Source organism: Scyliorhinus torazame, chromosome 6 (assembly GCF_047496885.1).
Source record: "Scyliorhinus torazame isolate Kashiwa2021f chromosome 6, sScyTor2.1, whole genome shotgun sequence".
Taxonomy (NCBI): Eukaryota; Metazoa; Chordata; class Chondrichthyes; order Carcharhiniformes; family Scyliorhinidae; genus Scyliorhinus; species Scyliorhinus torazame.
Window position 1 is genome coordinate 33,934,825 of NC_092712.1, and position 16,831 is coordinate 33,951,655.

Here is a 16,831-nt window from a genome sequence, read left to right on the forward strand (position 1 = left end):
ATCAGCTCTAACTGCCTTGTATGACTGTGTGCCAGGTAAAGGCAGCAGCAACCATGATGTCCTTTGTATTTATTGATATCAGCCGGCTGGCATGCCTCACACATGGATAAAATGTTGAGATCAACTGGATACTATCAAATTATCAAGGCGTCACAAGAGACAGCATGATGAATTTTTCAATGGACGGGAACGGATTTATTGGTACTAAATGGGTAACTGGGGATTGGGACATCAGGATTTCCCAACCTCTCTGTGACCACCTCTTGTGTAACGTACACTGTACCACTTTAGAAGTAGCATTATAGTGGCATCATTCTTAATTGGGGCTGCTTAGCACAGGGCTAAATCGCTGGCTTTGAAAGCAGACCAAGACAGGCTAGCAGAACGGTTCGATTCCTGTAACAGCCTCCCCGAACAGGCGCCGGAATGTGGCGACTAGGGGCTTTTCACAGTAACTTCATTTGAAGCCTACTTGTGACAATAAGCGAATTTCATTCAATTCTCGTATGGGATGATAAAGCTTCAGTAGGATAATAGCTGGTTCAGCCACAACTGGGGTATTGTGTCCAAATCCGGGTCCTGCACTTTAGGAAGGATTTGAAGACTTTAGAGAGGGCCAGAAAAGATTTAGTTGAATTATTCCAGGGGAGAGGGACTTCACTATTGTGGATAGATATGAGAAGCTGGGTTGTTCTCCTTACAACGGGAAATGTTGAGAGGAGATTTGATGGAGGTATTCAAAATCATGGGAGGGTATGGGCTGGGTAGATAGAAAGAAATGGTCCCCATTGGCGGAAGGCCCATACAACATTGATTTAAAATTAATAGCAAAAGGTAACATGAGGAAAGCCTCCCTCTAGCAGCGAACGGTAATGATTTGGGAGTGTACTATCTGAGAGGATGGTGGATTGTGGCTTTCGAATGGGAATTAGATAAACTCATGAATGTACACAATTTGCAAGGTTATGGGAGAAGGGTGGTGTGGTGATATGCATCACTGTAAATACTTAGAGAGTAGGACAGGGGCAGATCAGAAGCATCACACCCACCACATGGCTTAGAGCAGACTGGTTAGTTAGACTGAGTTACTACTGTTAGATTAGCAGGAGAGTCGAACTCATTTAAGAACTGTGTTAATAGTTCAATAAACATATTGAACTCATTACAAAGTCTGGACCTTCCTTTGTCAAAGCATACATCAAGGAAGCAGCTTATGCTACACGAAGAAGCATAAGACAACAGGTGGGTGGGTGATTAGGACGAGCTGGATTGCTCCTGCAGAGAGCAGGCATGGTCCCAGCAGCCAAGTGGCTTCCTTTTGCACTCAAACCATTGTATGGGCTGAAGCCCTCTGTACAGCATCAAATTGGGGGAAAACCTGCCTGTGCTTGGCTGGCTCACCCCTGCAGCCATTTTACAGCTGTAGTCTTTAATTAATATATTAATAATAATAACAATAATCCAATAATCTTTACTGTCACAAGTAGACTGGATTGGGTCTTTTCTTCCCCAGGGAGGAGGTTCCACCTCGAAGAGACACCAAACAAATGCCCAGCAGCTTCCTTGTCCCAGCAGCAGTGGTGGCAGTAAAGGCTGCCATTGGGACTGCATGCAACAAGGGGGTATCGATGGAGCCTGGACTTTCAGCTACGTCTGGGGTTTCAAAAGAGTTAATCTGGCAGGCCCTGTGGTGGCCTGATCGACACGGAGGAGTTGGTGGGGGGCTGGCGACCTGGGCACTTAGCGAGGTTGTCCTCTGCTGTGGAAAAAATCCTAGTGGCAGGGGAAGAATGCCTTAAGTGGCCATTAGTTGCCATGCTGCCCAATTTTACACTCGGCCCCCAAACCCCAACTGCCCCTGGGGGGTTCGGGGGGGGGGGGGGGGGGGGGGGGGAATGTAAAATTCAGCCCTGTGGTTCTATAAAACACTATAAAATCCAAGTTGTTGTTGTTGTTGTAATAGGAATGCACTTTCAGACACCCTTTACTTTTATTTTGAAAGGATAGTCCCTTCCAGTGTTGGGGAAAGTGCAAGTTGATGTTATGTACATTGGGGAAGGGAGCTCTTAAAGGTATAATGCAATTTTTCTCCATTAATAATTTTCAATAAGTATAGAATTTCCTACCAAAGCATTCTTAAATAACCCTAACCCCCAAGTGAGAACATTACAATGTTGTGCACCTGCCGTAAGGGCACTTTTAATCAACCTCCTCCTCAGGGAAGAACAGTCAACAACAAATAAGGTCACCTTCTGTCTCTCGACTCTTGTACCTCTATCTCCTTGAGGACCAGTGTGGCAACCAAATGCAGCATCAGCTGATGGCTGCCCACAGATGTATTGCACAAGTGATGCATTGTTCAGTAGGTACTGGCACTTTCACCTTCCTTACCAACAGATAGTCACAGTAGCAATACACTGCAATCTCAATCTCACTGCAGCATTTCACAAGAACAGGGCGGAAGTCAAGAGACATCAATCATCTCCTCCATGTGGCCTTTTTATAGCTCCTCCTGTGTGTCAATTACTGAACATGCATCCTGAACCTAAGTTGTGTTGGGAGAGCTTTCTGTGGGAGGCACTGTTCATATACCGATGTTACACAAGTTTCAGTCAGGTGAAACTGTATCCCTTTGTATGGGCATCAATGCTCGCTGAGCACTGACGGGATCAAAAGGTGGCATGAAAGATCTAAAAGATCAAGTCGAGAAAGGCTGACAAGTCTTGAGGACAGGTTATCCCGGTATGTATACTTGGGAGTATCTTTGTTATAGGAATCTTCTAGTAAGCATTACCTTGGTGCTTTTTCTCAGGTCTATCCTCTACTTCCACAGCTGCAGCCAGCTGCCCCAGACCCGAGGCACAGAGAGAAATCGCTCTGCCAGCCAACACCTGCTAGGTATCGCAATGACTCCTCTTTGAGAGATTGCTCTTGACAACCGACTGTGCAAACTCTCCAGAATTGCCTTGAGGGCACTATCAGCAAATATGCCAGTGTGCTTTCCAAGTGCTCCGTTGAGGTGAAGTAATTGCAATCTTTATTCCCCGCCTCTTCAGTTCATATGAGATGGCATATTAATTTAGCTTGCATTTCAAAATGGTTATTTCATTTTTAAATCAGTGACTTTTGCAATTTGCAAATCATGAAATAGGACTTTTGCTGTTGCCTGCTCCCCGCTGTGTTTGTACTGAGGTTTCACTGTTCTTTAAGCTTCAGGAAGGTTCTGCAAAGGCACAGAGGAACATTCAGCCCTTTCAGCCGGTTCTGCCATGTCAATTAGATCCTGTCTGCTGTGGATCCATAATCTAATACGAATCTAGCAATCGCTGTTTTGAAATTATCAGCGTTTTGGAGGAGAGAGGTCCAGATTTTCATTAGCTTGTATAAATAATTGCTCCTGATATCACCCCTAGTTCTAAATTAAAGGTTATTGTTCTCCAGCGCCCCTGCACCAGAGGATCGCTTCTCTCGATCTACCTTATCAACTCCTTCAATCATTTTAAACACCTCAATTAGATCATCCTTTAATACTCTAAACTGAAGGGAACAGCAGTGTATGCAACTTGTCCTATCCTTTCAGCCCAGTATCATTGTAGTGAAATTATTCAAAGCCAGGATACCCAAGCATGTGTTATTATGGGTTGCCTAAGGGACCTTGATATATATCACATATATTTAAATTTACATTCCAATCAGGTCCATTAATCTAAAATTACTGTTCCCAACACATGGTGCTCTGTCTGAGGATTTACCCACTAATGGCAACATGGATGGAATTTAATGTCACCTGACCAGGTGAGTTTGCTGGTGGGGCGGCATTTAATCACGTGGGGACCCTGCCACTTTCCAACCTCCACCCTTGCGTATGGGTTTCCCATTATGTGGTCAATTGAGGCCCATAAATGAGCAGTTAACGTATTTAATGCCCTGCAGGAGCACAGCAAACAGGCACATGGGTGGGGTCGTACATAATTCAAAGGCACTCCGTTTCTGATAGAGGGAGTGAGGGGTCTTCTGAGAGCCAACCCCTGCCCTTTCTGCCGGCCTCACTCCACTCACCTCCCCCTTGCGACCTGCTTTCTGCAAATCTCACCCGTGGCCTGGGATCCAGTGATGATACCAGGCCTCTGGTGGGTATGATACCAGGAGCAGTCACCGCCTCCCAGGTGGCAATGCCATTCAACAGATTTGCTGGCCTCTGATTGAAAGTAGGGCTTCTATCCCCCCCCAGAGTCCTTGATCCCAGGGAAGGGCCATTACTGTCCTGTTAAGTGCCCAAAGGGTGGGTGGCTGTCCAGCTGGCGAGCAAGACCCCCGTAACTTCCATTAAATATTGCCCAGCATTTCCAAACTCTTGACTTCGAACTGAACAAACGAGTGAATGTATGTGTAACCGGGCTATGAGCCAGATGTGACCAGTACTGTTACACAGGAATGGTTATTGGGTTTAATCAACAGGGGGACAGATGTTTATTGTTTTCAAGAAGTGGGACAATGTTAAATTGGAGGGTAATAAAAACTATTGTAGTGGTTTCTAAATCATTGGTTATGCCTCAGCAAGAGTGTTTTTACTGGCAGGAGGGTCAGTAACCAGAGTGTAATGATATGTATAATTTAAGGAGAGTAAAGGGTTAACAAGATGATGTTCATGTATATCAACACTAGATGGAATCACGGAGTAGTCTTATAAAAGGCTGCGTCACTAGGCATGTTGGAGAACTTGATGTAGAAGGATAGTGAGAAGTTGTGTTAAGTGTAGGTTATACATTAGAGAGGTAATTAATTACTGTATCATAGATTCAATACTATTATTTTGTTAGCTGTTACTCAGTAGAGTGTGCGAACCATTTCAAATAGTGGAAATTCATAACATGATTTCAGGTAGTGTAAAATAAACTAGTTTTGATTTAAATATATTGCTTTATATTCTTTGTCAACACTATGACTTTGGCTATCTTGGAGAACAATACAAGAAACATAACACAGAGGACACAAATGAAAATGAAAATGAAAATTGCTTATTGTCACAAGTAGGCGTCAATGAAGTTACTGTGAAAAGCCCCTAGTCGCCACATTCCGGCGCCTGTTCGGGGAGGTTGATACGGGAAATGAACCGTGCTGCTGGCCTGCTTTAAAAGCCAGCGATTTAGCCCAGTGTGCTAAACCAGCCCCTTTAAAATTTAAAATGATTGCCAAAAGAACCAGAGTGGAGATTAAGGGAATTGTCTATATAGAGTGAGCTGTGATAAGTGGTGGAAGATTAAAAAGTAATTTTCAAAAGAAATTATACCCTTGAAAAAGTAACATTTTCAGGGTAAAGAGAAAGAGCAAAGGGGGGCTTCGGACAAATTGATCTCTTTTTTACAGGGCTGGCATACGCATGATGGACCAAACGGCCTTCTTCAGTGTTGTACAAGTTTATGGCTGAGATGCCAGGCCCCTGAGGGCCTGATGTTGGGTTATTGAGTCATATAGTTTTACAGAACTGAAAGTGGACCTTTGGCCCATCGCATCTATGCTGGCCATCAAGCACCTATCTATTTTGGAACCTGCCGATTGCTCAACAGGTTTACAATTGAACATGCTTAATTCATTCACCGTGTTTAATCTTACAATCTGTCACTTTTTAAATGCAGATAAAACCATGTACTAGTACATTATTTAAAATCTGCATTTCAACAGTGCCTATGGCCTGAATTGTCACCGAGTTGGGATATCTCAGGAGCCCTTTAATAATGACATGGGGGTGCCAAATCTTAGGATTATCGACCCCATTCCCTGGGTTTCTGAATCCCTTTTGAGGATAGGGACTCATAGAATTTACAGTGCAGAAGGAGGCCATTCGGCCCATCGAGTCTGCACCGGCTCTTAAAAAGAGCTCCTAAAGCCCACGGCTCCACCCTATCCCCATAACCCAGTAACCCCACCTAACTTTATTGGACACGAAGGACAATTTATCAATGGCCAATCCATCTAACCTGCACATCTTTGGACTGTGGGAGGAAACCGGAGCAGCCGGAGGAAACCCACGCAGACACAGGGGGAACGTGCAGACAGTGACCCAAGCCGGGAATCGAACCTGGGACCCTGGACCTGTGCTGCCCGACTGATTCAGATCAAAAGCCCGCATCCTGAACTACCAACGTGGCTGGCTCTATTGTGGGGATAGGCATGTTTTAGTCCTCTGCAATTTTCATGCAGTCGGGCCAGCTTTTCAGCGATTCAGGCTTCACAGGACCTCGGAGGGGTCGCAAACCATTGTCGGCATGAAGGTACTTTTTGAAATATAATTTCAAAAGGTCCTCATCTCCCCTATGCCAAGGTATGCCTGCCCAAAGAACCCCTTTGTCCCCTCATTCCAAGCTATATCACATCCATGCTTTTTCACCCACAATACACTGTATAGAAGCAATAAACCCCATAGTGACAGTGGGATATGAGTGTAATTTTTTTTAAGCCATTCCTTCGTACAAATAGCTTTTACTATATCCTAATAAAGGTGTCAATCATCCAGACCCTTTAAGGTTTCCAAGCAGAAACTGCAAACATTTGAAACCCCTTTATCCAATGTTTATTTACATTCTTGTGTAAATAAATATCATGCAATTGTCAGCATAGATCAAAGAGCCATAGCTGTCAATCAGGCAATGTTTTCTCTTGGGCGCCAGTGCTTCAACAGGCTAATGGATTTCTGGGCCTTGGCCAAGTCTCATTGTGCATTCCTGGCCAAGAGCCCAGAAATCCAAAATCCAATCCTTATGAGCACTTTCTCCTGAGACCGGCGGGCTCAGCCAGGAATTCTTCCGACTCCTGTTAACCCACCTCGGGGATGAAAACCTAGACCTACATTTCATTGGCTGTAAAGTGCTTTGGGATGTGAGGAGTCTTTTCCCCTTTTTGCCAGCTGCCAGTTCCAATTTTACATCCAACGTGTCAGGTGGATGTACCTTTAAGAAATGGGTGTTTATCAAATAGCTGCAGTGATGTCAGTGTGTGGGTGGAGCTGGGCTGTCTTTCACTTTCGTTTTGAGCTGCAAAGCTGCTTTGTGGCTCTGTTTGGTTTTGTTTTCAGAGTTGGAGAGCTGTATTCAAAGCAAGGAGATGTGTAATGATCTTTCTCTCAATGTCTTCAGCTCACTTGATGATTTCAAAGTAATACCTGCTTCTGTAGAACATTTAAACCTGCTGTCTTTGTTTAAAAAAGGTTTTAACTTATGGATGCTGTTTAGGAAGGTATTAAGGGTTACCTATAGAGTATTGTATCTGTGGAGTTACGTGTGTTGGTAGTTGACAAGATGTTTACTGTGTGTTTATCAAATGTTAACTGAATAAACATTGTCTTAGTTTTAGAAATACTTAAGGTCTCTGTTGCATACACCTGGAGAGTGGACCCTTGTGCTCCCCATAACCAAAATCTATTACAAGTCGAGGGTCAGGTGAACTCCATGATATACTTTGGAGTTTTCTAAACCCTGGCCCATAATAAACGTTGGTAGTTGTAACAATAGGTAGAGGAGTAAGGTAAACACAGCTTAGATTGTTATAGCATATTTAATATCATAAAACTTCCCAAGGTGCTTCACAGCAAAATTATAAAGCATAATAAGAAAACCGTGGTGTCTGCTTCAAGTGGCAAGGTTGGGATTTAGAAATTGCTATAGACAGAGCTCCTGGGGGTGTGAGGAAGTGTTGTCTGCTCTGGGTCACAATGCACTTACTTGCTTTGTTCTTACTGGAAGACCTGTCATGGCTCTTTCCAGCATCCAGTTTGGCTTTTCCAAGTTGCTGCTCCAAAGTCACAGACCACCGGCGCTGCTCGAGAAGTTTCTGCTCAGCCTCCAAAACCTTGTCATTGCTCCCTTCTAACCTGAAGCACAGACAGTGGTCTGGTCATTAGTTTTATTTTCCCCCAAAGCCAAGCCTGAAAGTTTCAAAACATCTTCTTACGCCGTAGGACAAAGTCAATCATGCCTTGATCTTACCTCTTCTGGAGGATGGTAACCAGCTCCATTAGTTTGTCCCTTTCTACTTCTGCGGCTTGGTAAAAAGCCCTGTACTCGGTGCACTGTAACTGCAGAGCTTTCACATCAATTCCATTGATGCTGTGGAAAAAATAAATCCGTAAAGGATCCACAGTTCCATGTGTTTTAAATTTATATGCTATGTGTTGTGTTTGGAGAGCTTTTGCTACCCAGTTTCGGCATAAAGCATACTGGAATCAGGTGCTGACAAGAGCTTCCTTGATACTGCCCTGACAGCATACCGAAACTTTAACCTTCTCAAGGGTAGTTAGGGATGGGAAATAATTGCCGGCCTAGCCAGCGACAACCACATCCCATGAAAGAATATGGGCTGGATTGTCCGATCCCCGACGCCGAAATCGCATTCGGCGACGGGGCGGAGAATTCCCGATGACGCCGAAATTGGGGACGGCGAAGCTTTCACAATGCTTCGCCCCTGAAAAGTGGCGTGCCACGGCCTCCGTATGTTGGCTGAGGCCCACCCACTGATGCTCCGCCCCGACCGGCCGAGTTCCCGACATGTGGCACACGTGTGGTCTCACCCGTCGGGAACTCGCCGTGACAGCTGTGGACGCAGTCCAGTGATGCCCCAGTCGGGGGAGGGCCGGATCCGCGGGCAGGGGTGGACTTACGGGGCTGGGGGCACTGTGGTGGGACTATTTCGTGGGCCGGGTCTGCGAGCGGCATCCGCCATGAAGCATGGCGCGGCCGCTGCAGGCCGCCACCATGCACATGCGCGGCCACAGACCTGTCGACAGCTAGAGCTGTGCTGTCTGGTTGCATAAAAACATCTTTAATTCACCAATCTGAATAGGACACTCCCTTGCGCTTGCTCTTTCCTCATTGCACCATTCCAAATCTAGCCAGAGAATTCCCTTCAATGGCATCTCTTCAGCTCTGGCTGGGGACCCACAAGGATCTATTTGGCTCTCTGTGACTTCTCACTACATGCTGCTCCTCAGTGCCATCATCAAAACATACACGTTCCACATGTACACTGATCACACCTAGTTCTACCTCACCACCATCATCCCTCTTGACCTCTGCTTTGTCACACAGCAACATCCAGAACTGTGTGAGCAGAAATCACCTCCAATTACATGTTGGGAAGACTGAAGCCACAGTCCTTGGTCCTCAGGCCAAACTCCCTTCCTTCTTATAAAGATTTAGAGCACCCAAATCTTTTTTTCCAATTAAGGGGCAATTTAGCATGGCCAATACACCTACCCTGCACATCCTTTTGGGTTTTGGGGGTGAGATCCACGCATACACGGGGAGAATGTGCAAACTCCACATGGACAGTGACCCAGGCTGGGATCTAACCCGGGTCCTTGGTGCCGTGAGGAAGCAGTGCTAACCACGCACCACCATGTCCGTGACAAACTCCCTTCCTGAGCCCCTTACACCATCCCTCTTCCCTGGCAATTAGCTGAAGCTCAACCAGACTGCTCACAACCTTAGTGTGAATTTGACCTCAAAATGAGCTTCTGAGGACGTACCCTATCCATCAGCAAGACCACTTACTTCCTTCCCGTCCTGTAACACTGCCCAACGCTGCCAGTGTCTCAACCTATCTGCTGCTGAAACCTTCGTCCTCACCTTTCTTGCCTATAAACCCGACTATTCTAATGTTTTCCTGGCCAGTCTTCCAACTTCTTATTTCAATAAATTTCAGCAGAGACTCGCATGGGTATCTCAACTCCTGACTCTCCAAAGCCTGTCCATCATCCGCTTGCGTGGATCAGTGCAGCTCCAACAGTCAAGAATCTTGACACCATCCAAGGCAAAGTAGCCCGCTTGATTGGCACCTCATCCAGTCACGCCTTCCACCATTAATGCAAAGCGGCAGCAGTGTGTATCATCTACACGATGCACTACTGCAACTCATCTAGGCTCCTTCGACAGCATCTTCCAAACCAGTGAGCTCTACCATCTAGAAGGACAAAGGGCAGCTGATATATGGGAACGCGACCACCTGGACGGTCCCCCCCACAGGCCACACGCCATCCTGATTTGGAAATATATTGCCGTTCCTTCACTGTCGCAGGGTCAAATTGCTGGAACTTCCTCCCTAACAGCACTGTGGGTGTACATACACCACATGGATTGCAGTGGTTCAAGAAGGCAGCTCACCACCACTTTCTCGAAGGCATTTAAGAGATGGGCAACAAATGCTGGCCTAGGCAGCGATGTCCATATCCCACAAACAAAAAAAAAACATCTGGAGTTCAGTTCTTTCGTTCATGTTTGAACCGAGACTGTAACAAGGTCAGGAGCTCCAGGGCATCCCAAAGAGCTTTACAACCAGTTGTGCACTTTTGAACCGTAGCTGGTTTAAACATGCCTGCAAATTTGAGCACAGCAAGATCCCATTGACAGCAATGTGATAATGACCAGAGTGATGTTGGCTGAGAAATAACTATTAGCCAGGGCACCATGGAGAGCACCCATGCCGTTTTCTGAATTAGTACCATTGGATCTTTACGCCCACCTAAGAGGGAAGATGGGACTTTGGTTCAACGTCACACCTGCAATTTAGCACCTCCGACGGTGTGGGATTCCCCCAGTACTGCATTAGGGACGTCAGCCTTGATTATATATCCAAGTCTCTGGAATGTGACTTAACCCTACGACTGTCTAACTCAGAAGTAGGCGTGTGCTATCATACTAAAACTCCTGAACATCTGTGTGTTGGCAGGGCAACACTGGAATCCAGGAGCAGTGCGGGGAGCTACCAGCTTGTAATGTTCCCACTGAAACTGGCACACAGGGAAAAGCAAAAAATTGGCTGAGTTAATGCTAGTTCCTCATTTTACTAGTTTTGTTGGGGTGATGGGGATGGAGGGAAAAAGAAGCAAGAAATTATGTTTGCCAGGAATACATTATCTTTGCCGCTCTGCAGGCGGGGTTGTTTTTTAATAGCACTCTTGTCTCTGAATCAGAAAGTTGCAGCATCAAACTCCACTCCAGAGATGTGTGGGCCCAGAACGCTGACACGACACTTGTTCACAGAGCGAGAAAATTCAGCCTTGAGTCCTAAACATAAAACATGGTGCATATGAAAGACGAGCAAACCTGGTGCATCTTCCGACAGCATTCCCTGAATGGGGTCGCGTTGCTGCAGATTCAATCAGGGTGTGGCCCATTTTGGACACTGAGCTGTGGAGGAGATCAAGAAAATAAATGCACAACCTTTTAAGGAACAAGTATAATCACCTCAATCTGTAACAAAGCTGAGAAGCTGCTACACTTCCTAGGCTTTCAATGTTACCGATATCATCCCCCTTCTCCCATATTCACTTTTGTTTTTAAAATAAATACTCATATTGCCACAGTGCTTCACTTCTTCGGACGCGAGTTGCTGAAGTACAAATTTCACCCAGCTACAATCACGCTGGCCAACATTTGCTTTTGCCTGATCAAGACTGGCCTCCCTCCCGACTGATTTGGTTTCTCCTCCTTGCTTCGGAATGCTTTCGCCGCTGAGGTGCATGAGCTGACCACCCAGGATGGAGCATTTGTTCGATCTGACCATCAGTCAAGGCCGACATTTCATCCTGGGCCCTCAGAATGAGGCGCCAATTATTTACTGCATTCCTACTGGAATTCCGACTCCCACGTCAGGGCACTCTGGGCAAGAAACCAGCCAGGTTGAAGAAAGGAGCGGCTGCAAACTTGGCTCTCTGATCTGGGCACCCGGCTGGGAGTGCTGGAATGCACTCTAACATTCAATGACCGCGATGGGGGTTACCTGCACACAAAATAAAACATGGATTTACAACTTCTAGTTGCTTTTAAATTGGGGATTACAGCTGGAGTCTTGTTTGCCGAGCCGTGCCATCAAGTGGTTGAGACGTATTCTACCCCGCTCTCCATCACGTTCTCAGTCTCAGGGAGACTCGGTAACTCATCCCAGGGAGGGAAAAACCAGCGAGTCCGTCAGCAACTCCGGCATGCTGGTTTGCATTGTAAAGTGTTGCCTTATTTCTACACAGAGAATGCCTCCTCCTGTAGTCCCCAAATTCCAACTGTGAAAAGTTACCATAACCAAAGAGCTCAGACTAAACAAACAAACCCCAAAGTAATGCAACAAATTAGGAGTGAGGTTAAGGCGGAAAGACAGAAAATAAAAGCCTTGCACGGGAGGAGGGAGAAGGGGCACACTGGATGGGTCTATAAAATTGGGAGACAAGGCAAAAAGGCGACGAGAAAAGCAAGCCCAGGAAAACTTTCAATAACCCAGCAGCAAAGAAGCAGGCAGAGAAGACGTGGAAACCAAAAAAAAAAAAAACGATGCAGAATCTGGCTGAAACCAAGGGTACACACAACGTGGGGGTCAATGGTGGTGTGGTAATGTCACTGGACTAGTCATCCAGAGGCCCGGGTTGATACCCTGAGGATATGGGTTCAAATCCCACCACGACAAGGACTTTGATTTCAATTAATACATTTGCAATATAAGGCTGGTCTCAGTAACGGTGACTGACAACCATCATCACCCACCTGGTTCATCAATTCTCTGTAGGGCAGGAAATCTGCCATCCTTACTGGGTCTGGCCTGCATGTGACTAAAGCAATGTGGTTCATTCTTAAAGTCCTCTAAAATGGCTGAGCAACCATTCAGTTCAAGGGCAATTAGGGAGGGGGCAACACATGCTGCCCTTGCCATCGATGCGCACATCCCGTGAAAAAGAAAATCAGAATGACTACTCCCTCCCAGTAATAAAGTTACTGTGAAAATCCCTTAGTCGCCACATTCCAGCACCTGTTCGGGTACACAGAGGGAGAATTCAGAATGTCCAAATTACCTAACGGCACGTCTTTCGGGACTTGTGGGAGGAAACCGGAGCACACGGAGGAAACCCACGCAGACACGGGGAGAACGTGCAGACTCCGCACAGACAGTGACCCAAGTGACCGGGAATCGAACCTGGGACCCTGGAGCTGCGAAGCAACAGTTGTTATTCACGAGAGAACTCTCCTAAACAAAAAATCAGCGGACTTCCGGTGACGGCGGGCGGGAGGCGGCCGCACAATGGAGGGCGCCCGTTCGGGAACGGCATTTTCGGGGCTTTAAGCCCGGTCCCAGGGTCCATGGAGGCGGCAGAAGCAGGGAGAAGGCACGGAGGAGGCACAGTGAAGACACAGGAGGAAAAAAAATCAAAGAAAAATGTAGAGGGTGAGCAAGAAAACGGCCGGAAAAAAAAACAGCTGAAGGTCCGTCGGGGAGTGGAAAGGTCACCGCGCGGTCACCAGGAAAAATGGAGGCTGGAGCACCAAGGGAGGCCGCACTGCTTACGGCTGAAAAAATAACCAAGGTGATGGCTGCGGAATTTGAAAAGCAGTTGGCGCAGATTGCGAAATGCATGGAGACGGTGAGGAAGGAGATGAGGGAGGTTTTGAGTGCGCTGATGGAGGAGGCGGTTTCCCCGGCGAGGACAGAGGTGGCGAGTGCAGTGGCGGAGGTGCGAGAGCAAGGGGAGGCGCTGAAGGAAGTGGAGGAGACGGTATTGCAGCACGGTGATCAACTTGCCTCGATGGGGAAAGAGATGCGGAAGGTGATGGACACTAACAAGGATCTGCGAGGAAAAATGGAAGACCTGGAAAACAGATCCAGGCGACAGAATTTGAGGATTTTGGGGCTGCCCAAAGGAGTTGAAGGACCGAAGCCGACTGAGTATTTTGCCGTGATGCTGGCGAAACTATTGGGGGAGGGGGAGGATCCCTCCCGATATGAACTGGATCGGGCTCATCGGTCGTGGAGGCCTGTACCAAAGGCGAGTGAGCCGCCAAGGGCAGTGACTCTGTGCTTCCGTAGGTACAGGGTGAAGGAGAAGGTCCTGAGCTGGGCCAAGCAGAAACGGGTGGTGCAGTGGGCTGGAGCTGGTATACGTGTATACCAGGACTTTACGGTGGAGCTGTGTGGGGGGGGAGCTGTGTAAGATTAAGGGTGACTACGGGTAATCCCAGATTCCTTTTTGTCATTTGTTAATGTAAACATGCGAGTTGAGGCTTGGGGGTTGGTGGGTAGATGGGATCGTTGTTATTATGGGGACTGACATATCTTGCTGATTATTGTTTATTGTTGATGGATGTAAATGTGGGAGAAAATGTGAAAAAGGAGAATAAAATAAAAAATAAAAAATCAGCGACACCTTACAAATAAGATGGAAGGCCAAGGGGGTGAAAATGGGTTCCAAATAAAAGGAATGGATGGCATTTATCCGAGTGGCTGAAGAGGAGTTCTCTGAAGCATTGGCCTTAATTACAAGGACGCCATTCCACATCGGGTATGCCACGGATCACGTGATATTGGTATTTAATAAAGGTGCCAGAATAGACAATTGACAAATTAGTCTAACTTCTAATTATATGTAAAATGATTAAACTGATTATCAGACAGTGACAACCCGAGTGAATTGTGACAAGCCAGATGAATTGGTGAACCTGAACTTCCAAAAAGCTACTCGCAGAGTTTCAAATGAAAGTCCCAGTGTTGGGAATTCATATCCAAGCCTCAGATATGGATAAGAAACTGGCTGAAGGGTAGGAAAGAATAAATAGTCAGTCGAGGAATTATGTCAGAGTGCAATTTGTACAATGTCTAAAATTGCACTCCTTTGTCTTCCCGCTGGTTTGCAAGACATCCAGCCTGCTTATTATCGAGCCCTGGCCATACATACTGCAGTTCCTTTGCTCTTCCCATTATTTGGAAGCAAATTTCACAAACTGGAAAAAGGCTGCCATCATTTTTTTTACTTAATCACGTGCTGTGAGCGTTGCTGGAAAGGGCAGCATTTATTGCCCATCTCTCGGGAAGGTGGTGCAGAGGTGTCTTGGTGACAATTGGTGGCTTCCCAGGACATCTCAGAGGATAGTTAAGAATCAGCAATATTATAATGTCATTGCTTTGTGGAGAAATTTTGCACGGTCTGAGCTAGGTGGCCGTCTCTCATTTCATACTTTCTTATTAGTCTTACCGAGCAGAAAATGGCCTCTCTGGGAGTTCATTGTCAGCCGCCAGAGGATTCGGGGTTGAATGTCCACTAAAGTTGTCTAGCTGAGCTGAGGAAGGATGACAATCAGGCAGATTTACCACCGTCTGGTCAGCTGAAAGTTTCTTCTCTTGATGTTGCTGTATAATACAATACAGTAAGTTCCCGCTTAACATTGCCTGACTTAACTAATAAAGTAGAACCGTGTACCTGTTAAACGTGATCAGTTTCACTTTACTGTTGTTTGCCACAGACCTCCTTTTCTGGCGCTTCTCTGCTCACAAAACCTTTCCCGCAGTGCTTCCTCCATCTCCCTCAGTGCCTCTTCCCCCCTGCCGTCCAACCTTGCTCCTGGATCCTCCCCATCCTGCCCTTGCTCCCGGGCCTCCCCTACTGCACTTGCTCCCAAGGCCTCCATCCTGCCCGCTGCTATAGTGTTAGGACCCGGGGTCTGCTGTCCTTTCTTGGGCTGCTTACCCACCTGCTGCCTCTGCTCCTGGATTTGCTCATGCTGAACTCCCACTGAAGTTCTGGGCTCCATCTAGTGGCAGTGGTCGGTCAATGCAGGTAGTTTGGGGACTTCAGCTGAGAACTGGACCTACCAACTTCTCTGCCCACTCGATAGAGCCTGGACAAACTACATTATAAGTACTGTATTTCTTTTATATTTTGTGACGTGTTTTATTTTGCAAGTTACTTCAGCGAGAAAATCATGGTGTTCTCATCAGTTCTATTCTTTCATTCACAAACTCCTCTTTCGTTTTTATTTTTGATAAACAATTTTATTAAGACATTTTGGCACAGTAAACAACAACAATATAAAACAGTGTGCAAAGAACAATCAACATAGTGCAAGAAAACCAGCTCCCCTCCCACAAGGACCAGCCTAACTACCCCCCTAATCTACGTTACCTTAACCCCCCCCCCCGCTGACAATTAATTTTCCGCGAAGAAGTCGATAAATGGTCGCCACCTCCGTGTGACCCCTGAAATGACCCTCTCAGAGCGAACTTAATTTTCTCCAGAACGAGAAAGATCGCCATATCCAATAGCCAGGCCTCCAACCTCGGGGGCTTTGTGTCCCTCCATGCCAACAGAATTCGTCGCCGGGCTACTAGGGAAGCAAAGGCCAAAACGTCGGCCTCGCTCTCCTCCTGGACTCCAGGGTCCTCCGAAACCCCCAAAATAGCCACCTCTGGACTCATCACCACCCCTGTTTTCAGTACCCGGGACATAGCATCCGCGAATCCCTGCCAGTTTGGACATGCCCAGAACATGTGGACATGGTTCGCTGGTCCTCCCGACCATCTGGCGCACCTGTCCTCCAATCCGAAAAATTTACTCTTCCGGGCCTCTGTTATGTGGGCCTGGTGGACGACCTTGAATTGAATCAGGCTGAGCCTAGCGCATGCTGCGGTCGGGTTTACCCTACTCAACGCCTCCGCCCATAAGCCCCCTTCCATTGCACCCCCGAACTTCTCTTCCCACTTAAGCTTCAGCTCCTCGATCTGCGTCTCCTCTGCTCCCATAAATTCTTTATATATATCCAAGACCCTCCTCTCCCCCACCCATCTACTGGGCACTACCCTGTCCTGGATCCCCCTAAGTGGCAGGCGTGGGAAGGACGGAATCTGTGTAGAAAGTCCCACACCTGCAAGTACCTGAACTCATTCCCTCTCGCCAGCCCAAATTTCTCCTCTAATGCTCTCATGCTCAGGAAGCTCCCTTCGATGAACAGATCCCCCATCCTCTCAATCCCAGCCCTCCGCCATGGTCGGAACCCACCGTCCATATTCCCCGGGGCAAACCGGTGAT

The 16,831-nt window shown here is 46.9% G+C and overlaps 1 protein-coding gene across 3 annotated transcripts in view; it reads right to left on the reverse strand.

Moving 5' to 3' along the window:
- The window catches only part of ccdc13 (coiled-coil domain containing 13), a 90,768-nt gene that overhangs the window by 12,439 nt on the left and 61,498 nt on the right, over positions 1-16,831 (reverse strand). For all 3 annotated transcript variants that reach the window (XM_072508111.1, XM_072508110.1, XM_072508109.1), the window contains 4 exons: positions 15,002-15,156; positions 11,097-11,180; positions 7,983-8,102; positions 7,719-7,867 (listed from right to left, as the gene is read on the reverse strand). In XM_072508111.1, coding sequence (XP_072364212.1) covers positions 7,719-7,867; positions 7,983-8,102; positions 11,097-11,180; positions 15,002-15,156 — 508 coding nt within the window. The remainder of the gene's footprint in view (positions 1-7,718; positions 7,868-7,982; positions 8,103-11,096; positions 11,181-15,001; positions 15,157-16,831) is intronic.